A 23,904-nucleotide genomic window follows, 5' to 3' on the forward strand; every position below is an offset into this window, starting at 1 on the left:
CATCTGTAGTGCTGTGCCCCCAGCCATATTTGCTCCCCTGAGGAACATGAACCCCTAGCAGTGTGTCCCCAAAAAAAGGATTTGCCCTCCTGCCTTTGGGGACAACCTGGGAACACATTCCTCCTCCCAGGAGGACGTGAACCTCTGAGGGATGTCTACCCCAGTTAGGTGTCCCCAAAGGACATGGTCCCCTGGCCATCTGTGTCCCCTGGAGGGATGTCCCCCCAAGGGCAGGCCCCTCCTGACCATGTGTGTCCCCAAGAGGGCTGTGTCCCCTCATGGCACATGACCCTGGTCACACTTGTCCCCTGACCACACGTGTCCCCAAACGGCTCCACCCCCTGACCATGAGTGTCACCTGCCTGTGCATGACCCCGGTTATTTGTGTCCCCCAACCCTGTCTGTCCCCACAGGGCCACATCCTGTGCCATTGTGCCAGGCTGTTTGTGCCAGGCCAGGCTGGTATTCCTGGAACTCGCCTGGGGGGAGGTGATAATGATAATCCCCTGCGTGCTGTGCTCGGGTCCCCGATAAGCAGCAGCCTCTGGCTATCAGGGACCCTGCCCTGCCACACAAAGGTGTCCCTGGACCCACTGTCACCTCTGGGTGACAGGAGCAGGGGCAGCATGGCCCACACTCCCCCTGGCCTGGGCAGACCCTGGCAGGAGGGGGAACAGGGTCAAGCCCTGCTCTGAGCCTGTCCCAGGGCATGAGGCTGTGGGGACTTGGGGGGCTGCAAGGGACCTCCTGTTTTGGTCCCTCTTGTGACCCAGAGGTGTCCTGGAGCCTGCAGTGTTCCCCAAACTGTGGCACAGGCACGCCTGGGTGCAGAGCAGTGACACAGGCAGTGTCCCTGAGTCCCCAAGCCCTGCCAGCTCCAGGTGAGTCCCAGGAATTGTCCCCATGGGATTATCTCCATGCTGGGGTGCCTGCCAGCCCCTCTGCCTGCTCAGCACCTGAGGGCAGCCCTGCCCCGTGGCCTTGTACCCCATAGTGGCAGAGGGGGTCTGAGTGTCCCCACAGCTGGTGTGGGACCCCCCAGGTGCCACAGAGACCCCCATGTGCCACAGCCCTCCCAGCAGCCATGCTGCCCCAGGACAGCATGGCTGGCTCCAGATAAGGAGGCACTGGGAGCTGCAGAGCTGTCCCCACCCTGTCTATCTGCAGGGCCACCCTGCAGGACACATAGGACAGGGCCTGTTGTCCTGCCCTGGGTTTGGGGGAACGTGGAGGGTCTGGAGGGCACGAAGAAACCATTTTCCCCAGGGAAGGCAGTGCAGCAAACCGCCCATGCCAACCCCATGCTGGCTGTCACTGGTCCTGCTTGCAGGGTGACCCTGAGCAGGGAAGGGTGTGTGGGGCTGGGACAGGGCCCTGGTGGCAGGGCAGGGGACATGAGCTGCTTCCACCAGCCTGGCTGCTGTGACACAGCACCTTCAGCACGTGTCAGCCCTTCTCCAGACCCAGGGTGCCACTCGTGGGGTGCCCCTGCCGAGGGTCACACGGGCCATGCAGCAGGGCTCCTCCTGGCTCCACACTCATCCCTGGGGGAGCACGACAAGGCTCTCCTCCAGGGACGGCTGGGACACAGAGCCCGTGGGGACACGGTGAGCACGTGGAAGCCACCAGCTCTCAGGAGCCTTGGAGGAGCAGCCTGAGCTGGAACCTCACCTCCCCGCACTCTTTGTCCCCTGGGCCAGCAGCACCCGGCCAGCCCAAGCCACCCAGGGGAGCCGGGGCGGGACAGACGAGACAGAGCCGAGCAGGAGGTGACAAGGGTTTATTCAAGGGTTTATTATCTCATGGCAGCGGGGTGGCGGCACATGCAGATAGAGCCCGGCCCGGCGCGGCACGCCTGCCCGGCCAGCGCCAGATCCCGCCCGCTGCCCGCGGGCCAGCGCAGGCCGGGGGCTGATAACGCCGCTCCCTCGCCCGGAGGCACGGAGGGCACGGGGGGCCCCGCAGCACCCGCCGTGGGTCACTCCTGGCAAAGGACACCTCCGGGAGGGACCTGCAGCCGCCCTGTGGCACGGGGAGGGGCACCAAGCTGGGGGTGCAGGACCCCCAGAGCCCCCGCTGCCAGCAGTGCCAGGCTGACTGCACACACTGAACGGTGCCAGCCACACTGAGCATGGGCATTGGGACAGGCTGGGAAGGGCACGGGCCAGCACAGGGCTCTGGTGGCACTGTGGGGAGGACAGGCACACAGGGGGGACAATCTCCTTCACATTGTCACAAGGCAGCAAAACCACTGGCCATAAGAGGCAGGGGGAGGGAGGGAGGCAGGGGCAGCTGTACAGGCTGTGCTGGAGGAGCCTGTCCCCACCTCAGTGTCCTGCTGGTCTCCCACCCACCTCTGACCACAACTCTGCTTGAGCAGCTGTGGGGTTGGGAAGGTCACAGCACCTGAGGACGGCAGCCACAGTGGCTTCACTGCCCTCTCAGGGGATGGGTGGCTTTGGCACAGCACTACTTTTTGGTATTCGTGGCGGTGAGATCTCACCAGGGCTGAGCTGGGCTCCCTCTGTCCCCTGGAGCTCTCCCTGCTTCACATCCTGTCAGGAAAATTCCCCAGGCATGGGAGAGGGCAGCACCCACTGCTAGTGCTGGATTGTCACCTTCCTTGGGGGGCTGACTGCCACCCACCCAGCCTGGGCAGAGCTGCTGGCACTGCAGGGGCCCTGGGGGTGAGACACAGGGACAGGGAGAGCCAACCACAGGGACAGCTGTGGGCAGAGGCAGGGCTGGGACAGGGCCCAGGAGGGTCACTGAGAGAGGACAAGGAGCCCAGGAGAGGGGGGTCCTGGTTCTCTTCCTAAAACTCCCCATCCCAAACCTCTGCTCCAAGTCCCAGGTGTTCACCCCAGGGCAGAGAACAGCAAGGCACAGGGGACTGCAACACCAGACAAGCTGCCAGTCATAACTGGGGATGGGATTGGCCTGAGACAACACAAAGTTAATTAGAAAATAAATCCTTTTAGCTTTGGAATAAAAAGAGCAGCAGACAGGACATGCATTTTTCTGGCCCTACAAAATAAGGCACCAGTTACAAACAAAACTCGGATTGTCTTTGATATAAAAGGAATTCCCATGTGTTGAAGGCAGTTGATGTCTGAGTGCATAACAGGGAGTGATCTTCACTAGCTTTGGGTTGGCCAACCTCATTCCTTGGCCTCAGTGGCTTTCTGGAACAGAGGAAGCTGTAGGAGGGGAAGAGAGAAGTTGTTAGGGCTGCAGGAGAGGGAGGCAGGGCACTGCCTCACTTTGTGGTGGTCAGGGCTGGGGAAGGAGAGGCTCCCTGGGAGGCTGAAAGCTTCCAGGTAAGTCTCTGTGCCCTTAGAGCAGCTGGCATTGCCAGCTGCCAGTGCCCAGCTCACCTTTGTGAGATCCACACCAGTGATGGCACGCACGGAGTTGGGGATCTCAGCCAGGAGACGGTTCACATCAGACATGGTGCTACCTTTCTCTCCACTGAGAATAACGATCTCATCCACTTTGGAGAGGGGAGCAGACACTTTGGCAGCGATCTGGGGAAGCAGGCAGACCAGAGAGTCAAGGAACTGCTCAGCAGCTCACTGGGAAAGGTCCTGTGCCCCCAGGAGACCGAGCCCAGTCTGGGAGCCCCCCCTGCCCACCTGGAGCAGGGGAAAGCTGCCCCCTCCTCACCTCAGGCAGTGCATCCAGCACTAGAGCCAGCTGGGCAGCTTCTCCATATTTCTGGAGCGCTTCTGCTTTCAGCTTCAGCCCCTCAGCCTCCGCCATCCCAACAGCCTCGATCACAAAAGCCTCGGCCTCTCCGATCTTGCGGATCTTCTCTGCCTCCGCCTGAGCCAGGAGGATTTGCTTCACCCTGGCAAGGGAAATGCAGCCCTGCAGCAGCCCGGATCCCTGCAGAGAGCCCAGGAGCTGGGGCTCAGGGCAGCACTGTGCCCCTCCTGCCCAGCCCAGGGCAGGGCTCACTCACTTCTCGCCCTCGGCGATCTGCTGGATGCGATAGGCCTCGGCCTCGGCCGGCTGCTTCACGGTGGCCGTCAGCTCCTTCTCCATCCTCACCACCTCCTTCTCCTCCACCTCGATCTGCTTCTTGCGCTCCACCACCTCGATCTCGATCTCCTCCTGACGGATCTTCTGCTGCTCCCGGGCGCTCTGGAGCTCGTAGGCCAGCTGGGCCTCAGCAGTCTGCACATGGAGGGGAGAAGAGGGGTCAGGGCCATGAACTCGGGTACGCAGACATAAGGACCCCAAAACCAGACACGACTCCTGCTATTGAACCTTTTCCCAGTGGCGACATCCCAATCCTCAATGCTGCTCTTCCCACAGCACTTAAGCCAAATCAGCTCCAGGTTCAACCCTCCCCATCCTTTCCTGTTCTCCAAGTGCCACTGAATTGCTGCAAACAGGAGAGGAATCTCCTGCAAGCTCATAGTGACACACAGACTTGGGTTCTCCACCTCCAGCTCTCCTAACAGATGCAGGAGGAGGAAGCTGACAAGTCCCAGAGCCACCAACACCATCACAGACCCTCCAGGGAACAGCAGTGGGCTGTGGGATACTCTCACCTTAATGTTGACCTCCTCAGTGAAGGCAGCTTTCTGTAACTCAAAAGCCCGTTTGGAATCTGCTATTTTGGTATCTGCCATGAACTTGACATCCAGCATTTCTTTCTTGCACTCTGCCTCCTGCAGAGAGGGAACAGAGAGCAGAGCTTCAGGGCACGCAGCTGGAGCAGAAAAAGCTGCTCCAGGGAAGCCCAGCACGTCTCCAGACTCACCCGAATGCCAGCATCCCGCTCAGCTTCTGCCACTCCAATGTCTGCATCCCTTTGGACAGCTGCAATCTGAGTCTTCCCCAGGGAGCTCAGGTAATCCACTTTATCATAGACATCCTGGGGAGAGGAGATAAGTCATAACCACTTCAAATGAGTGACTCCATCTTGCTCCCTTTCCCACTGAAGCTCAGTGTGGTCAGGCCAGGGTCAGAACACGTCATGACAGCTGCTCCAAACAAACAGGGAGGGCAGCAAGAAGAAGGCCATCCCGACATCTTCCCTCACTCCCAGGAGGCTGGGTTATCAGCCAGCTCTCTCCACGAGCCTGTTTACAGAGGCAGCTACCCGGGTGCTCTTGGCCCAGCTGCCTGGATACAGGACATGCTGTGGCGGCTGTCATGGAAACTCCCGGAGGGCTGGGACAGGCTGTCAGCCTGAGCCTTCCAGCTGCAGCAGCGGGGTCAGGGCCAGGCTCTCTCCTGCTGCTCTTACAGCTCTGTCTAGAGCAGTGCCCAACATCTGGGCATACCTTGATGGTGAAACTCAGGATCTCAATCCCCATGCGACCCACGTCAGGAGCTGCCACCTCCCGCACCAGCTTGGCAAACTGGTCCCTGTCCTGGTAGATCTGCTCCACTGTCAGGGTACCTGCAGAGGGGAGGAAGGTGAGGCACTTTATTTGGAACAGGTAACACACAAAAATGTGGGGCTAAGCTCAGCAACATCCTTGCTGTCCCTAATCTCTTCAGGCCTGGGCACAAGGGTGTAATCCCCTGCCACAGAAGAGGCAGCAACATCTCAGTCTCACAAGTGCAACCACCACCCACATGTGCTACCTGTGGCCCTTGGGGACTCAGACATCTCTCACTGCAGGCACCGAAAACTCATTTATCACAAGGCCCAGCCACGCAGAGGGAGCTGCTGCAGGGGAGATGCCACCTCTGCAGGCAGCACGGGAGGTCCCGTGTGCTGCGTGGCGGCAGCGATACTGCTGGGACAAGCCAGCTGAGAGGGGACAAAGCCACTCGAGATGCCTCCAGAGGATGAGCCCCTCCATACCTAGGATGGAGCGCAGGTGTCCCTCCAGAGTCTGCAGGACCACGTTCTTCACATCCTGCACGTTCTTCCCCAAGAACTGCTCACAGGCCACAGCCAGGAGCTCCTTCTCGGTCATTATCTTCACCTAGAGACAGAAGACAGAACCAGAGGGACTGAAGGTGCCTGCCCAGGAGGTGAAGGCACCCAGCAGCAGCAGCAGAAGCAGCAGTACCACCACCAGGCTGCCAGGCCCCCATGCTACCGATGCTCCAAGGGACCACACTGAGCTGTCCCCATGCTGAGCCAGGCCACTGGACCAGCCAGAGAGCCCCTGTTCTCTGTGCTGCTGCCCAAACCCCACCGCTGCTCAGTGTGGAGCTGCTCAGCAGTGGGGACAGAGCCTGGCCCTACCAGACCCAACTTACAGAAACCCTACAAAAACCCCTGAAACAGCACTTCAGTCACTGCACCAACACCAGAGTCAGAAGAAAGCCAGGTATTAACCAGCCCTGGCCAAAACCCATTTTGTTACCTTCCTCTTCCTCCTCTTTCAGTAGAATTAATTTTTCTGACCCCTGAAAAGAAAGAGAATGAGAAAGAGTCTGACATGCCCAGGGAGCAGCTTGGGAACAGGGGTTCCATTCAGAGCTCCCTGGAAGGAGGGATGAGACAATAAGGCCACTGGTTTGTCCTGCTGTAGCTGGGAGCTCCCAGACATCCTTTGCAATGACCCCAATGTGCCACGGTCAGGACTTGGCTGTTCCACTCCACGTGGTCACTCTTGTGACGATCCCCAGAGCAGGGACACAGCCACCCCAACAATGTTTTCACCTCCCTTACTCCAGAGCCAGGCCTAAAAGGGCCTCCATTCCAGCCAAGCCAGGTCTTAGGATGGTCCTGCTGGTCACGGGGCTGGTTTTTAAAGGCACAGTGAGTTACAAATCCCTGTGGGGTGTGTTAGGCAGTGGAGATCTGTGCCTACAACACCCAGCTATGAGGGGTGCAATCCACCAAGACAACAGTTCCTGGTGGCCATGTCCAGTCTGAGGGCTCAGGCAAAAGGCACAGGGACATTCTGTGCCTGGCAGCACCAGAGAAGGAGCAGGTCAGAGCAGTCACACAGCTTTCTGCATCCTACAGCACCCTCTCATGGACACAGCCGGGCTGGGCAGTGCCTCCTTTCCCATAGCAGCTGGTGGCACCCTGAGTCCTGCCCCAAGGACCTTGGCTGGACCTGGTTCTGAGATTTCCAAAGCACAGATGCTGTACAGGAGCCCTCTGAGGTCCCAGTGCAAACTATTGAGGGATTCACAGGCTACAGACCTCATCCTGATACCTTCTAGCACTTTCAGCTGCAAAAGCAACACAGCTCTTTCTTGAGAGTCTTGTCTGACAGCCCCCATACACAAAATCATCTCTCCAGAGCCAAACAGCAGCACCTGGCCCAGGCACTGCCAGAAAGCAGGACAGCTGGGACTGACTGTCATCTTCTAAGGGGACAGGAGGTGGGCCATTCTAGACAGAGTGAGCTGGCCAAAACTCACCTGCCACAACCCTGCCCCTTGTAATGTGGAGAAACACCAACCCAGGCTGAGCCTGTTTCCTACTGCTGCTTCCCAGACTGGGTCTCCCAGTCAAAATGTCAAACAACCTCAGGCAAGTATGGCAATCCTCTTCTGCATTGTCCCCAAAGCCTCTTGGGATCTTTTCAGGGCCAATTCCACAGTGGTTTTTCTTGTCCCTACACCCCAGGCCAGCAGTGTGCTCTTCCCACACAAGGGGGAGTTGGGAGAGCTGCTCTGGAGCTGCACCCAGGAGTGTGAGCCCTGCACGAGGCTCCTCTCACAGCAAACAGGAGATTTTTGCAAGTACCAAAAGCAATTAGACTCAGCAGCGACATTTATGGTGAGCATCTGCCAGCAATTCCACCTCTCCAAACAACCCCCACCCTCGGGAGCTGCGGGGAGGACAGAGCACAGGGCAGGATGTTCATTAGGAGAATCCCTGTGGTACTTAGGAGCAAGGAATGATTCAGCCTCTGGATAAAGCCAGCCAGCCTCCACTGCTGAGCTGTGGCCAGCCCACGGGAGCCTGGCTCTGCATGGAATACAGATCCCAACCTCCAAAGCAAAGGCTGCACAAAAGAAAGCAGAGTTGAGCAATTGGTGCTCAGCGTGTTTTGCAGGGTTTCAGGCAGGGCACTGCGACACTCAAATGTCATTGCCATCAGAGGGAGAGCCCTCAGCTGGCAGGGGATCAGAGAGCCTCCATCCAGCAATCCCCTGTGCAGGATCGATGCCACCACACCCTGCTCCAGCCAGCTGCACTCGCAGTGAGGGGTGAGCACAGAGAATCCAATCAGCTGGAGGCTCAGGAAAATGCTGCACAAGGATATAGAGCCCTATATATCCAGCATGGCCTAAGGGAGCAGCATCCCAGCACATCCCAGCCCCCAGCCAACATGGGAAGGAGGCTACTGGTGAGCACTCATTACATCCCTCCTCAAGAAAAGAACAGCATCCTTATGCACATTAAGCACTTCTATCACTGCAGCAAACACTTTAAAAGCTGTTTCTCTAGGAATAATTTGTTTGGGGTTTTTTCCCTTTTTTTTGCTCAAGCCCTTAACAGAAAAACGTTTGCCTCAAAAAGTGCTTCTGCAGAATTAAGGTAATCTCTGCCATGCACATCCCCAACAGGCTTGAGGCTGCTTTCTGTGTGGCAATTCCTTAGATCACAGCTTTAAAATTAACTGTCAGTGATAAAAATAAACAGTGAGAAGAGAGAATAACATGAATAAGATGAACTGGGGTCTGCATTTTTAAATCAAGGCACCTGGTGATCCAGCCCTCTGCTACCAGACCATTTTGCAGGAAGGCTTTCCCAAAACTAGGACAAAAGGGAATGCTGGCTTCAAAGAAACACCAAATATAGGAGGAAAAGCCCACAGATTTAGGAAAAGAGTATGAAGGGAGACATGGATACACACATTTTTGCCAACCATGAAAAGACCATTGGGGTTATGTGACACCTTAGCAGCTAAATGGATATCAAGAACTGGAAACTAAGTGAAAGATGGCTATAAAGTACTGAAAAATAGAAACCAAGGATGCTGGGTGCACGAGGGATTTTCACTCAGCAGCTCCCTTTGACTCCAAAGCTCCCCATGGAGAATGTGGCAGCCACTTGTCCTGTGACAACACACCTGGACACACAGTGACCACAGCCCTGTGTGCATTGAGAGCCACTCTTGGTTTGTACACCCCATTGCAGAAGGAGCTGTCAGGAGTAATTTTCAATCACAGCATCCAGCTGCCTATTGGAGGAGCCAAATTCCCTCAAAAACTAACATTTCCCTCCCAGCATCCTCCCCAGGGCAGGACCTGGCCCCAAGGACAGGCTGTACCAGGACAGCAGACCTCAGACTCCAAGAAGTGCAGGGTTTTGGTGTGCTGCCACAAGCAGCAAAAGCAGGTTCTTACATTTGAAGAAAGCTGTAGAGAATAAAAATTCAATTCCAGCCAAAAATTTTACACGCCAGTTTTAGTGCCTTGAGGGAGTAAATTCTTTTTTTCAAGCTTTAACTCACCATGAAGAATTACAAGGCCCATGTGCTAACAATAACAATCCAAGGAATATAATGCTCAATACCATCTCAGGAGGTTATGGGTCAGTCCTGTGGGGTCAAATACAGCTCCAAGGGCACCATAGCACATCAGCATTCCACAAACACAAGTCACCCCCACACACCTCATTTGCCACGTGGACAAATGAGACACCAGAAAAAAATTATTCTGGGGAGAGAAGGAGAAGTCACAACCCCCTTCACCACATGGAACATGCTGGAGCGTGTTTGTACCACCAAGGACAATGTGATTTGGTACAAAGATTTATTCCAGAGCAGCTGGCTTCTCTCCCTGGACAACAGCAACCTCTCCAGAGGGAAAATGAGAGGTAAGTTAGAGACATGCATTCCTGAAATGATGTTTTGGAGTTACTGTACCTGTGCCACACCTGTGACAGTTATAGCTACCCCCTCCGCCGTCTCTACGTCCTCACACCTGGGCTGTAACGTCATTATCTCTAGGGAAATCCTGCCAAAAAACGTAAAATGTTTGCACGTTTCCAGGTTACACACACTCAGCTCTTCCCTTTGCATCTCCTGCCCCGGGCTACCTGCTGCACTCATCACAGGTAATGCAAGGCAGGCACAGAATGCAGCCAAGGAACCATGTCTGTGACTGGAGACAGACAGGGCATTGTGGCCAAGAAATAGATTTTCAGATAGTGTTTAAAGGTAATTTATCAGCAAAGGTTGGAATCCAGTCTGGAAATTATCCTGTGGCCCTTTCCCTCCTGCTGGGTTAGTGAGGAGCCAGAAGCTGCAGCATCGAGACCCCAAAGGGCCCTCTGTCAGAGGCTCATGGTGCCATGCTGCCCAATGCCATGGCAGCACAGGGTGGTGTCACTGGTTTGAAAGCACAGCACAGAACAGGGATGCTCCCACCCACCTCACATGAGTGCTGGTGCTTGGCAGAACCTGACACTGATGCTGAAGAAGCCCTGGGTTAGCCCTACCACACACCTACCCCCTGACCTGGTTCATCTCTCCCTCTATTTTTCCAGTGTCCCGTGATCCAAAGATGGAAATGAGTCTCCAGCTCCTTATGGCTGCACCTGTAGAGCATCAGGCACCCAGGATCAGATCCTGCAGCTCCAGAGCTGCCTCAGTCACCCCAGGTGGGCTCGAGGTACTTTGGCCAGTCCCAGCAATCTGCAGACAGGTCACAATATGGTAAAACAAGGGACATCTTGGGCTGTGGCAGGTTCCACGAAGCCAAGCCTGGATCCTGTAACAGCCATAACGAGCCAGAAAGATGTTGGGAGTCGGGACAGGGAGCCACGGGGCAGAGAGTCTGTGTCAGTGAACATCAGGTCAAACATCTGAACCATGAAGGGGCTGCCCTGAGCTGCTGTGTGCACGCTGAGTTGCTCCAGGATTGGCTGGAAGTGCTGAAACCTATCCTGCAAGTTCTGCCTGCTTTGGCCACTGTCCTAATTAAACTGGCACGCAAACTAGGAGCTGATAAAACACATCCCACTGTCCAGGACATGCACAGGCATTTTTTGCCATGTGTTCACAGCTTTAATCAGATACTGCAGGATTTCAGCCTTCTGAAGGCCTAATCTAGACTTGGAATTTAATATCCAAGCTGTGCTGCTTCTTAGTTCTGTTCACAGGGGTATTTAGTCATTACTGGTTCATAATGCCAGTCCTGCGTGCTGCAACTCATCTGAGGTCTCTGTGCTGTATTTTCAAAGGTGACAACATCCAAAACGGGCAGTGTCTCCATGTGGAGGAAGAAGGGCTGAGTGGGAATCCATAGCCAACACTGCAGAGCCAGGCACAGTTGCAATTTTGAAATGGCACAAAATGTGCCTTCCCACCTGTCCCAAATCCTGTACAGAATCCAACCTGGCCTGCCTGTGCCTCCACACTAAAGTGTGCTTCCAGATGCCCTTCTGCTCTCCCCCAAGAGAGCCTCCAGTGGAGACAGTGCTGGCAAGGAAAGGGTTACAGCAGGAGCAAATGTTAGGTACAGCAATGCTGAATTTGGAATTTGTCAGGAATGTACCTGTCTGCATTACCTATGAACTGTGGAGTGCCACAGAGCAAGTGCTGGAGAAGGGGAAGGAGAGGAGAGTATGGAGACTTCAGCTGCCCCATTAGAAAACCATTAGTTTTTATCTTATCCTGCTGCTGCTGCTGCTGCTGAAAACTAAATAAACAGTTAGACAGTGTGTTAGCAAGCTGGAGGATTATTACCTGTGCAACCCCTGTTACGTACAGGGGGACCCCCTCCGACGTCTCAACATTCTCGCAGCGACAGAGGATGGTCAAAACCTCCAAAGACACTCTGAGCAGGGAGGAGTAAGGGTAGGACAGCAAATACACAGAGCAGTTACCAGAGAGTAAGACACTCCTTGCAAAGGACAGACGAGACTTTCAGGTTTCAGCTTTTCCCTGGTCAGTTTGCCTTTCTCCCACTGCCTGCTCCCAGGGCTCCATAATCAGCTTCCCTGGTCATGGGAGGGAGTTTACAGCATCCAGCAGTTCCTTTTAATGAGGATAAACAGGCTGGGGGCTCGTCCCCACCCTGCACACAAAACTGTGCCATCCTGGTGTCAGCTGGAGTTCTCTGTTGAAGTAATCTTTGCACACAGAAAAATTCCTTTTGGTAATAATATAGATGCTTCTATGTCAGTATTTAAGAGAGGACAGATAAATGAAAACACCAGGGACCTGGCTACCCACCCCTGGCTGAGGCATTGAGGAGAGAAGCTGCTTCCAAGTGCTGTCCTGGGAAGCTGAATTAACACCATTTGGCTTCCCCAGAGGCATATTAGACCACACTGTCTCTCTCACTGCTTTTATTTCTGACCCCTAAACAGGGACAGCATTTTTTCCCCTTGTTTTTTCCCCAGTGCTCAAGGTTGCAGCAGGATAAGTGCCCAGCACCCTGCCAGTTCTAACTGTTCCTTTTGTTCCCAGGTTAATGCTACCTGGCGGGATGCCGCTGACAGCAACACAATTGCTCCTGTCTCTCTTGCTTGCAGCACTGGCAGTTCCAGAAAAAATGTCCTAATTTCAGAGAAGGAAATCTGTCTCACTCTTCATGTTAATGCAGCAGGCTCCATCTGGGGCACAGCTTACAGCATGCAAGAAAGGAGAATTAAGCCCCACATCCCATGACAAGAACTGGTATGGATTTTAAAGTAAAAGGTTTGTTTGGATGCTGGAATTCCTGTCAAGAGCCCCATTTGCTAAATGAGGCCCAGACCTCTATCATATAACAGCTCGTTCCTGGCACTCCAGTTCTTGGCCCTGGATTCAGCCTACCCTTAACTTAATAAATCAGCCTCCCAAATGTATCTGATCTTCTGCACTGGGCGGGTCAAGGTCCTGCACTGCTTCTCAAAAGAAGAGAAGCAAGAACCATTTGCTCAATTAACAGTTCTCCCAACAAATGTCTCAAAAAAATTTGGGAATGAAGCTTGTCTGGCTCAAATGCAGCCCTTAAACACTGAGCCCTCAAGCTGGGCTTTTCCTTCCTCTCCAACCTCCCACCATGTGCAGAGTGAGGGCAGCCACATGCTCACTTTGCTGGTTAGGTACAGGGAAAAGAGGATGGAAGAGGCTGTAAGGGCTAACTACAACCTCTGGCCATCGGTGTAAAACTCAAAAGTCACGTCTTTATCCTTTTCCCTGTTAATTTTTTCACACAGATGGAGGAAACCTGTATCAGTGAACATGAGGGATGTTTTGGGAGGGAGCATTCCTACAGATCCTAGACACAAAGAGCTGTATTAGCAGGACAGCAGCACTACCACAGCATGTCAGCTTAGAGACCAGACTGTAAGCAGCAGCAAGCACAATCCACAACTGAGGAAAGGGAAAGAAGGGAAATCCCGTGGTTTTAAATGGGAACAGTCTGCTCCCAAGGTGACAGCAGTCAGCAGATCTTTACAAAGACAGACTTGAGGAGCAGAGGGGGGCACTGGTGCACTGCAGGCCACAAACTGGTTTGTTACTGGGTGAGGGGTTGGGGCAGAGCTTGGCTCCTCTTGTGGACACAGAGGCTGTTTGAAAAGCACTCCAGCTGAAAGCATGTGATTTCTTTTTTTGTGTGTGTCTTTTGCACTGTGGCACCCAGCTGTCCCCATGCCAACAGCCAGCAAAGAACTCCTGATGCTCATCCCTGGTTTCATACACAGTGCCTGATCCAGTGCTCCTAAAAATACTGCTGACAGCCTCACTGGAATGATTTTGCCAAATTCCCACTCCAAAAGCCCACAAAGAACAGGGGTCTCCTTACCTTTGGGTGTCAGTAATGCACCACCAAGCCCAGGCCCAGCCTCCATACACATATTGCTTCTCATCAGAGCCACAGCAGCCACCTGCAGCACAGCAGAGAGTGCAGAGACATCAGGATTACACACATGCACGTGCTCTTGGACAGGGGGTAACTTACAGGCAGAGGAGCTCCTACTCTTCCTCCTCTCCATGGGCTTCACATGGCAGTTTTCCCAAGGCAACCTTTTTGGGAATTGTCTTATAAAGTTGGAAAATAGTATTTGTACAATTCACTATGACCAACAGTAACACACAGAAAAGGACTGTATGCCAAACCAGGGCTTTATTTTAGTTTTGTTCAGCCCTTTTAGCAACCAGAATCAATATCAGTATCTTCAACTGTGATATTAATTGCTTTGGAAAGCCACATAAGAAATCCACCTCCTTTCCTTCACACTATCCTTAAATTCCTACAGAAGCTCTGAAATCAGCATTGTGAGAGAAGAATCTTTGAGCTCCCAAAAACCACCTCCTAATTCTGGCTTGTGCAAATAGCACAGTGTCTGATGCTTTGATGGTCCATCTCAGAGTTGGATGTGCCCAAGGTTCAGGCAGCCTCCAGAACTCTTCTGACACATTTAAGATTTGATCCCGGTGAAGCCAGAAGACGCTGTCTGGATTTTCCTATCTTTGATTTAAAGAACAAGACACCTGCTGCCTTTCAAGAGAGCCCCCTGCCAGTGATCAGATTCATGGCTGGGAAGGGAGGAACTCTGCAGTTCCCTGGCTCGGACCAGGGCTGGGAGCTGCTGACTCTCAGGCAGATCGAGCCAGAATTCCCTCTCTCAGCTGCTCTCCATAATCACTCTTACTACAGCAGTGCCCGAGGGCCTCAGCAAGGCAAGTGCTGTGCAAACAGAGCAACAGCCAGTTCCAGCCCTGTGGGACAGATCTCTGCAGGCAAGACAGAGCCGGCGCAGAGGAAGAGCAGAAAAGCAGAAAACAGAGTGGCTCTGGGAGCTTTGGGTTGTGGGAGGGGAAAGGAACAAGGATGAAGGCAGCAGTCCTTTCAAGAGGAATGACCAGTATTGTTTGCATAGGTCAAAATGAAGAGCAGAAGCAACACACATCCAGGCCAGCATGCCTGCAGGGCCCTCTGACTGCAGGAGGGGACTCTGTCCTCCTTGTTCTCCTCCTCTTCTTGCTCCTCCTCTTGCTCCAGTTCTCTGTCATTTAGCCATCTTCTGCCTACTTCCAAACACTGTCTGCTTCCAGACACTGGCCACACACTGCCTGCTTCACTGGCTTCCATGCAGTGGTTGACAAACCAGCAGATCTGCCCCATCTACAATTCTTCACCCTTGCATTTCAGTAAGAATTAAACACAAACGGGAAAAGGCTTCACACACTTTTTCAGATCTCCTGTGCTGCACAGCCTAGAGGAATATTCTCCTGTCACCTCTGAGCCAGCCTTTGGATAGCTTTTTCCTGTAGCTGGAAGGGGATTTCAGCCAAGCAAGCGTTACAGAAGCTGATGATACAACATCCTGCAGTAACCACAATGCCTTTAACATTTCTTGGAGGGCGTCAGCCTGGTTAGCTCAGCCTTTCAGCCAGGCCCTTGTTTTCCAAGAACAGGAAGGGAGGTGTTCCTGGCACTCAGGAAAAGCAGCACCACATGGAAAGGTATTTTATTTCCCAGGGTCTATGTGGTTTTTACTGAACCTCTGTTAATTTATTCTTAATAATATCCTGAGAAAGCTCTGCACCCTAAACCCACCATTGTTACAGGAAAGTGCCTCTCCACACAGATGTTCCTCTTCTTCTGTAGGAAATGCAAGGAAATACCTTCTTTAGTATCACACACAAAATGAGCTCCACATTTGCGTCCTGGTGCTACACGACACAGCTGCAGAGCACGGTCTACTGAGCTAGATGATATGTCAAAAACTGTTCAAAGCCTAAAAAAACCAGGGAAAACTAACACATTAAAGAGGAGTGGGATGCCAGCCAGCTGCTTTCACGCATGCTGGACGTCTGAGCGCAGCAGAGCTCCGTCCTGGCAAGGCTGAGGAGCTGAAGGCTCATTTTCCATGGCAGTCCTGCCCCTCTTTCTCAATTCTCAGGCAGCAAGTGAAAAAGGAACCAACAAAGCAAAATCTTTGCAAGACTAAAGAATAAACCCTCTTGCACAATGAGATTTGGCAGAGAAATTGCCTTTCCCAGCTATAATACGCCCACTGTTCCAGCAGACTGGGTCTCACAGTGGCTTCCACAAACATCCACCGTGCCTCTTCCGGGGCAGTGTGCAGGGCCACAAATGGAGGATTCATAGCCAGGGAGCTGCCAGCCAGCTTGGCCTCTTCCCAATGAAGGGCTCCCATGTTCAAGCAAGAATTCCCAGAGCCAGGAGAAAGCACGTTGTCTGTTTGTTTGGGGTTTTTTTAAATTATGAAATAAGATTAATCGCTTGGGGGTTGGTAGATAAAAGCAGCTCTCAGCAGATGCAGGAAGTGAGCAAGGAAGAACATGAGCCTCAACAGTTTTGGGGACACAGGGCTCAAAACATCAAAGCTGGGATGATCTGAACAAGCTCAGTGTTGTTTGCTCTCCCAGGTAACTCGGGCACTGAGTTACCTCTCTGGCAGGAAGTGGTGAGCTTTCCAAAATCAGGTCATGGTAAACAGGCTGCTGAGTGCAGACAGACCAGGAAAAAGTTAGTAATTGAAAACAGTTACTGACAAAAGATAATGCAGAGACAGAGGAAGGCAAAAGCATGCATAAAGAAAATCACATCCTAGAGCAGGGCCCAGACTACAGTCAGCGTCTGGTTCTTAGGCCTTGCTGTGCGTATAAATTAGGCTTTGTTCACATGCAGAAATGGTACAAGGTTAACAAAAATTAACTTCAAAAGATGCAGGGTTCTGAGTTGAATCCATAAACACCTCTGATGGTCACTGCAGCAGATGAAAGCAGATTACACTGGCTATCTTGCTCTGGATGTGATTTATATGAAAATGACTTAATGAGTAACAAGGCTATAGAGTGAGTTTAAAAACACATTTAATAATTCATCTCATGAACAGCAACTCAGAGAAGACAAACAACAATGAAGCTACACAACAAAATCACTGAGATACTACTCCAAAATTCCTTTTGGAAACCAAAAGGAAAGATCTGGGGCTATTGTACACCCCCTTCTTTCCAAAGTGTAGTTTGCAAGTCCTGGAGATTGAACAAGCACATGACAAGGGAAACCTTGATCTCCACCACATTCAAACAGGTGAACATCCTGAGAAGGAAAGATCCCAGATGAGCTGGGTAAGGGCCCTTCTGAGCACTCATGACTTGAGACCAGCTGCAAGGCTGCACTCTCAGCAACCCCTGAGTATCACAAGGAGTGAGAAACCAACTGTGGGGAAAGATTTTTGGCTTGCCAAAATGACAAACCCAAATCTGCAGGAGCACTCAGTTAAACCTGGCAGGTGACCACCAGTGCCACTACAAACTTCCTGCATGGCTTGCCTGGTGCAAGAGGTGGAACACCCCAAACACAACCCTGGAAAACAGTGTGAACTGAATGAACTGTATGAACATAGGGCAAAACCTCCTGAGACCCAGCTGAAGCTGCCTGCTCCTTCCCACAAGCTCCTATTTCTTTTAAGGCTGAAGAACTAGAATTACAGCATCAGTGTGAAGGTTCAGGTGGCTCTTGCTGCCCACCACATCTTTGCACAGGACATGGCCTGGACCTTCTTGTTCCATTTTCATGCAATAGACTCTTCTCACCTAAATGTAACTTCTACATTTCTCCTTCCAGAACTGCACTGGGTTTTGTTCAGCTCATTGGGTCAATCTCCAGAGTTTGTTTTGATCCTGATCCAGCTCTTCAAAGCTCTCGAACCCATTCCCAGCTCAGTCTGCAAATTCAATAAGCACATTCTCGATTCCATTATCCAAGCCAAAACAAGGAACTTACTTGATAAATTCTTTCAGCTGAACAGTGAGCTACTGTCAAGTTTCCTGGCAATGGTTGTCCAGGCAGTTTCATATTAGTTTCATAATATCTGAGAAACCAGTTCCTTCTTGTACTGTGGGCTGTCTCTTGCAGGAAGGGCTTCAAGAACCTCAAGAAATCCTTATTTCAGGCTTTCAACTTAGGAAAGTAACATGAAAATAGCACATGAGCAGTTCTTGAAGGGTTAAGAGGGATGCAGCAACAGGATGGAAGAGCTTAGAGCAGCCCTGGAAGGGTTACACACCCTTGACTGCTGGCATGCAGCAGGAAATGTCTACACAAGACTAGAATTAACTGCTAGCTCTTCCTTGACAGACATCAAGGAGCCCCAAAGGGTGTTGCACCAAACTAAAATTTGAGAAACTGGGCTGGAGCATATTTCTCAAGCTGATTTCTGCTCACCTGAGGAGGAATCAGATTAGCTGAACATGGCAAATACCTCTACTTGTCTTCTTGTAGGTGTTACAAGCAACATACTTGTCTCAGTAGTCTCCTAGGAGATAAAGTTGGGTTGGCTGGGTTGCACTCCCCTGATTTTTTTCCTCCTTTCACTCCCTAAACTTTTGCTGAAGTAGCAGTTTGTTCTGACACAGGAACAGGGAGGGCTGTGCCCACTTCTCCCATCACATATTTCCAGGTGTTCCCCTCAGAACTGCTCTGCTGCAGCTCTTGACAGCCAGAAGGAAAATGCTTCAACTGGAGAGATTTAGGCAACACTGTTTGGTAACTGTTAGATGAATATGGCAACTACAAATACAGATTTCCTTACTGTGCCACTGTGGAAACATTATAGCACTGTACTTAAAATTAGCAGATGGACCTTAGCCACAAAAGCTGCATTTAACCAGATTGTAACCCAAACCCTGCACTTCACAGCCCATTTGGCTGGTGGGAACATTCAGATATGGGGATGAACAGGTACTCTGTGTACCTCCCTGAAAACTCCACCAGCTCCAGCTGTGCTCAGAGTGGGCTCAGTGATGTGCCAGGCTCCTGCCAAAGCCTCCCCAGACCTTGCACCAAGGGAGTCTCCCAGAAAAGTCAGACTCACAATGTGGGGAGACTCAAGGCTCTTCCTTACAAATCCTGGGCTCCACAATTCACTGATGGATCGATCAGCAGTGCAGTTTCTTAGAAGGAGGTCGGTGCTGCTCAGCAGGGGAGGGACAGCAGTGACAGCAGAGTGCTGAGCTGTGCCTGGGAAGCAGCTTCCCAAATAAGGCTACAAAGCTCCACGTTCCCAAGGCACAGCTGGCTGCTTCTGGAGCACTGGAAGAACTCGAGTGTCTCACAAGAAAGTGAAAAGAAAGAACAACACTCCTCAGAAAAACCCCCATGCCAGGGGAGGCCCAGGACTAAAGGGGCACAGGCTGAGTAAAAAAAAAATAAAGAAAACCCTCCCACCAAGTGAAGTCTTTCAAATAACTACCACATGACAATTCAAGACTGCATGCCAAAAGCCTGCCTCTAATAATATTTGGTTTATTTAAATTAATTTAACTAAAACTTATTTAATATTATTTTGGCTTATTGGTAATTATTTTTAGTTTCTCCTTCCCTTCCCCAGTCTCCCTAAATCCAACTTAGTATCACACAAATTAATGCTGGCCCACGAGGTCCTCCCTGCTTTTCCCAGGAGGAACATGGCTCAAGTTCCTGGAATTTCAAAGGCCTGGAGCTACAACCTCTCACTAATGCACACAGGCACAGAGGAGCTGCAGGGCCCTGCAGAGCTCCCAGTGGGTGCCCTCAGGATTCAACAAGTATCTGCAGACTACGCTGGGCAGCAGCTGAGGAAAACCAGCCTGGTGGCAGCTCCAAACCCCATCCCAAGTGGCAGAACCCGGGCTGATCTCTGCTCCCTTCCCAAAACACAGCTGCACTTCGAGGAGTGTCCTGGGCTCGCTGCTCCTGGCTGTGGAAAAGCACCACGCCTGGAACTGCAAGCAGATGCCACAAATTCCTGCTGGCTCATCCTGGAAGCTGTAAACGCCAGAACTGAACAGAAGCAAACCCAAACTTTGAGACTAAAGGGCATCCCCGCACACCTGGAGCACAGCTTCTCAGTCTTCTCGTGAATGTGGCATTTCACCAAGCAGTGCCAGTTCTGACAGGGTTCTCTTTGGAGGGAAGCACAGCATCAGCTTTGGATCCCACTGGGAACTGCAGACCAGGAGAACTGCAAGGAATACTGCTGCTCTGGGCAGCTGCTGGGTGGGGTTTGCAACTCCTTAGAAGCCACCAGCAACGTGGGCATATTTATTTCCAGAACTGCAGCCTGCTCCTGGCATCTCCTCAAGAATTCCCGTAACAGGTCTGTCATCTAAGAGAGATGAACTGATAACAGATCAGCCACAGCCTGCTGGAGGCTTTGGCTCCAAAACCACAATAACACAGTTGTGAGCGTGGCAGAGCTGTGACTGGAGGCACATCCTTGATGTTCATATGCATTTTCTACCTGTGCTCATTACCTTGCAGCTGGCCTCAGTCTGTCACAGAGGGAAGCTCCCAGCCCTCGCATTACCTAACAATAATTAATCCTCCTAACAATCATGAATTAATAATAATCCTGTCTGCACAAAGCCTGGTCCATGCCAAAGTGCAGCCTGGAGCTTCAGCAGCACTGAAGCAGTGACAGGTTGAATCAGACATGGGGGATTTCACTACTGGTTTGTTTAACCCCAACCTCAGTCACCTCAGTCACCTGCTGGTGACATTCCACATGTCCAGTGGGCATCACCTGCATCCAGTGCCAGCACCACTGAGTGTCCAGGTGATGTTCTGGTGAGGAAGCTGCAGCAGGATGTGATGGATGAAGATGGGCACTGCAGGGACAAACGTGTAGCACCTTGCCCCAGGAACAGGATGGCTTCCTGGCAATGCCAGCCAAAGCCTGTCTGAGCTCTGCTGGTGCCAGTGCCTGACATCACCTGGAATCAGCAGCATTGGAGGTGCTGCTGCTGCAGCCGGACCTCACCCATCGCTCTGCGCTGCTGGGACCCCACCCCGGAGCCTCAGCTCCATTACAGCATCTCCCATCTCCCTATCTATTCCCAAATCACTTAGGACCCCCCATGACAAAGATCCCTTCTGGAATCCCTCGGAGTCCCAGGACCCCTCAATTCCCCCCTCCCTGCACACCCCATCACAGAGACACCCGCCCCCCCCCAATTCCCACAGGTTCTCTCCATGACAGTGTTCCCCCTGACAGGGACCCCTGAGAGTTCCCTCACAGCCAGGACTCTCCGATTTGTCTCTCCCATGAGGCTCCATCACAGAGACACCCCCTGCCAGTCCCCCCCGTGATCGAGACCCCTCAAATGGCTGAGAGCTCCCTCTCAGCCAGGACCCCCAAAGCCCCCTCCTAGCACATTAGAGACCCCCCAATCCCTCAGGATCCTCTCAGGACAGGAACCACTCAAACCCCTGACAGTCCCCTCACAGCCAAGACCCCCAACTCCCTGAGGGTGCCCTCTATGTCACCCCGCAGCCCCTCTGTCCCCTCCGTACCTGACACCACCAGCGCCTCGTTGGGCCCCACCGTGTGGCAGTTCCCCATGCCGGCCCCTCCGCCAGCCGCCCCCACAAGCCCCCGCGCCTCGCTCGGCGGGGGCGCGGCCCGCGGGCGCCGCCATCTTGGGGAGGTCGGTGCCACACCCCGGGGGCGGGGCCGGGCGCGCCGCCATGTTGGGCACCGCGTGCGCGGGGAGAACATCGGGGGCGTGCGCATGCGCGGTGTCCAAGGGAGGAACCTGAGTGTGCAAGGGATGGGTGTGTGGGGGTGTGTGGGGGGGTGTGTGTTTGTGAATGTGAGTGTGCGCCCCTCGCTCACCCCCATCCCACACCCACACAGGACGCCCCGGGCTCCATCCTCACCACCATCGCTTTATTGTGCCGTGGCAGCAGCAGGGCCCTTCCCATGTCTCCCCTGCTGTCCCCCCGCTGTCCCCAAGCCCACCAGGCGCTCGCTGCCCTCCCAGAGCTCCTGTGCCAGGCAGTCATCGCGCCCCGCCGGCCAGGGCACCCGGGGCCCACCGTGGGTGAAGTAGCGGCCGCTGAGGGGCTCGAGGCCCTCCCGGGTGGCGCAGTCCAGCACGGCCCGGGCACCCTCGGCCGCGTCCAGGAACAGCAGCCAGGCCAGCGGCAGCAGCAGCGGGCGCAGCCACAGCGGAGCATGCCGGAACAGAGAGGTGTTGACGAACCCTGCGGGAGATTGGCACGTGTGGGGGGGTCCCAGGAGATGTGGGGTGTCCCCCTGTGTGTCCCAGGAGATGTGGGGTGTCCCCCTGTGTGTCCCAGAGGATAGGCACATAAGGGAGATGCCACAGGCAGCATGGCTGTGATTGTCCCCAGGCACCGCTGGCCGTGCACAAGGCTGGGCTGTGTGGGTGTGTCCCAGGTGAGGAGAGGTACAAAGTGAAGGGAGAGGGGGGAAAAAAGGAAAGAGGAGGATAAAAAGGAAAGAGGAGAAAGGAACATGCAAAGGGACACATGAAAAAGGACACGCTGTATAAATAGATGTGTTGTGCAAAGGGACACTGTAAAGGGAACACACTGTATCAAGGAACACAGTGCAAGGGGACAGGGTTCAAAGGGACATGCCAAGATAAGGGACATGCCATGAAAAGAGACACTGTGCACAGGGACACATGCAAAGGGACACACCATGCAAAGGAGAGATGCTCCCCTTGAAGGAATTCCCAGTGAAAAGGCTGCAAAGCAGGACACCAGCCCCACAGAGGGACACCACGGGACACAAGGGTGTGCAGCTCACAGACACCAAGGGTGAGCTGGCTCCTACCTGGGTGCACGGCGTAGCAGGTGACCTGTGTGCCCTGCTCGCGCGTGGCCAGCTCGCGGGCGTGCAGCACGTTGGCCAGTTTGCTGTCACAGTAGTCCTGGAAGGTGGAGAAGAGCCCCGAGGGCGGCCGGCCCAGGGCCTCGGGGCGCAGGCGGCCGGCGCAGTGGGCGCTGGAGGCCACGATGACCACCCGGCTGGGAGCGCAGCTCCGCAGCCGCTCCAGCAGCAGCTGGGTCAGCAGGAAATGGCCCAGGTGGTTCACCTGGAAGGGGAGGCTGAAGCCATCCTCTGTCGTGCCCCCGGCGCTCACCCCTGCGGAACGAGGAGGCAGTGGCAGCCCGTGGTGGTGCCTGCCCTGGGGGGTGCAGAGGGGATTTTTTGGGGTCCTGGTACTCACCTGCATTGTTGATGAGGAGGTGCAGCTGGGGCTCCTGGCGCAGGAAGGTGGTGGCAAAGGCTCTCACTGAGCGCAGGCTGGCCAGGTCCAGATGCATGAACAGCACCTCGTTGTTCCCCGTCTCCTGTGGGCACAGAGGGGGCTGGGGCAGGGCCAGGGGTGGGGGCTGGAGCCAGCCAGAGGCCGGGGATGTTCTGGGCACTTGGATCCAGCCCAAGGGCTTGTGTGTTGGGACCCCGCAGCATAGGAGGCTGCAGCCTCCCCTGTGGTACAGTGTGCCCCACCTTGGAGAATCTTGGGGTGCCTGGGATGTCCTGTGGGCGTGTCTGAGTGGTTGTTCCTGGGATGTGCCATGGGGTACCTGGATGTACCCATGGGGGTGTTTTGGGGGTTAATCATGAGATGCTTAGAGATGTCCTGTTGTGTGTCCTGGGGGTCTCTTATGGGCATCCCTGCACCGCTGAGGGAATGCCATGGCAGTGTCCTCAGGGTGCCCATGGAGGCATCTGGGGGTGTTCATGTGATATCCAAGGATGACCCACATTGGGGGTGTTCTGGAGTTGCCCGTGCCAAGGGTACCCTGGAGGTACCGCAGGGTTCGGGGATGTCCCGTGGGTGGGAATGCCGGGGGTTCCGGGGGGTGCCGGCGCTCACCCTGCGGATGCGGCTGGCGGCGGCCTCTCCCCGCCGGGCGCTGCGGGTCGCCAGGATAACGCGGGCCCCGCACCGAGCGAGCTCCAGCGCCGTGGCCGCGCCGATGCCGCTGCTTCCCCCTGCGGAGCGGAGCGCGGGGCTGAGCGGGGGCAAGGGCCGCACCGGGGCCCGTCCCGGCTCCCCGCCGGTCGCTCACCGGTGACGATGGCGGTGCGGCCGCGCAGCTCGGGGCGGGTGCGGGGCCGCGGGGCGCCGCGCAGCCCGTGCCGGAGCAGCGTGTACAGCGCCAGCAGCAGCCCCACGCCCAGCAGCGCCCACCCCATGCCGCCGCCACCGCCGTTCCGGGCAGCCCGGGTCCGCCCCGCCGCGCCCG

General features: G+C 54.2%; 1 protein-coding gene across 12 annotated transcripts; it reads right to left on the reverse strand.

Annotated features, from left to right (window-relative positions):
• Nucleotides 1-1,765: 1,765 nt before the first annotated feature.
• LOC132337385 (flotillin-2) lies at nucleotides 1,766-23,869 on the reverse strand. Of its 12 annotated transcripts, none has more exons than XM_059865909.1 (15): nucleotides 23,728-23,869; nucleotides 23,532-23,650; nucleotides 22,878-23,001; nucleotides 22,481-22,792; nucleotides 21,715-21,882; nucleotides 13,684-13,765; nucleotides 9,810-9,900; nucleotides 5,828-5,951; nucleotides 5,298-5,416; nucleotides 4,772-4,885; nucleotides 4,560-4,679; nucleotides 3,965-4,179; nucleotides 3,667-3,850; nucleotides 3,378-3,527; nucleotides 1,766-3,200 (listed from the first exon to the last, which is right to left on the reverse strand). In XM_059865909.1, exons 1-15 carry the CDS (start codon nucleotides 23,852-23,854, stop codon nucleotides 3,162-3,164), a joined length of 2,088 nt encoding a protein of 695 aa, XP_059721892.1. In that variant the 5' UTR covers nucleotides 23,855-23,869; the 3' UTR covers nucleotides 1,766-3,161. The 12 variants fall into 12 exon arrangements, with proteins under 12 accessions (XP_059721892.1, XP_059721893.1, XP_059721894.1 ...); XM_059865910.1 differs by lacking the exon at nucleotides 9,810-9,900 and adding an exon at nucleotides 11,634-11,724; XM_059865911.1 differs by lacking the exons at nucleotides 23,532-23,650; nucleotides 23,728-23,869 and adding an exon at nucleotides 23,162-23,505.
• Between the last annotated feature and the right edge of the window lie 35 nt (nucleotides 23,870-23,904).

The sequence above is a fragment of the Haemorhous mexicanus genome, chromosome 22 (genome assembly GCF_027477595.1).
Source record: "Haemorhous mexicanus isolate bHaeMex1 chromosome 22, bHaeMex1.pri, whole genome shotgun sequence".
Lineage (NCBI taxonomy): Eukaryota > Metazoa > Chordata > Aves > Passeriformes > Fringillidae > Haemorhous > Haemorhous mexicanus.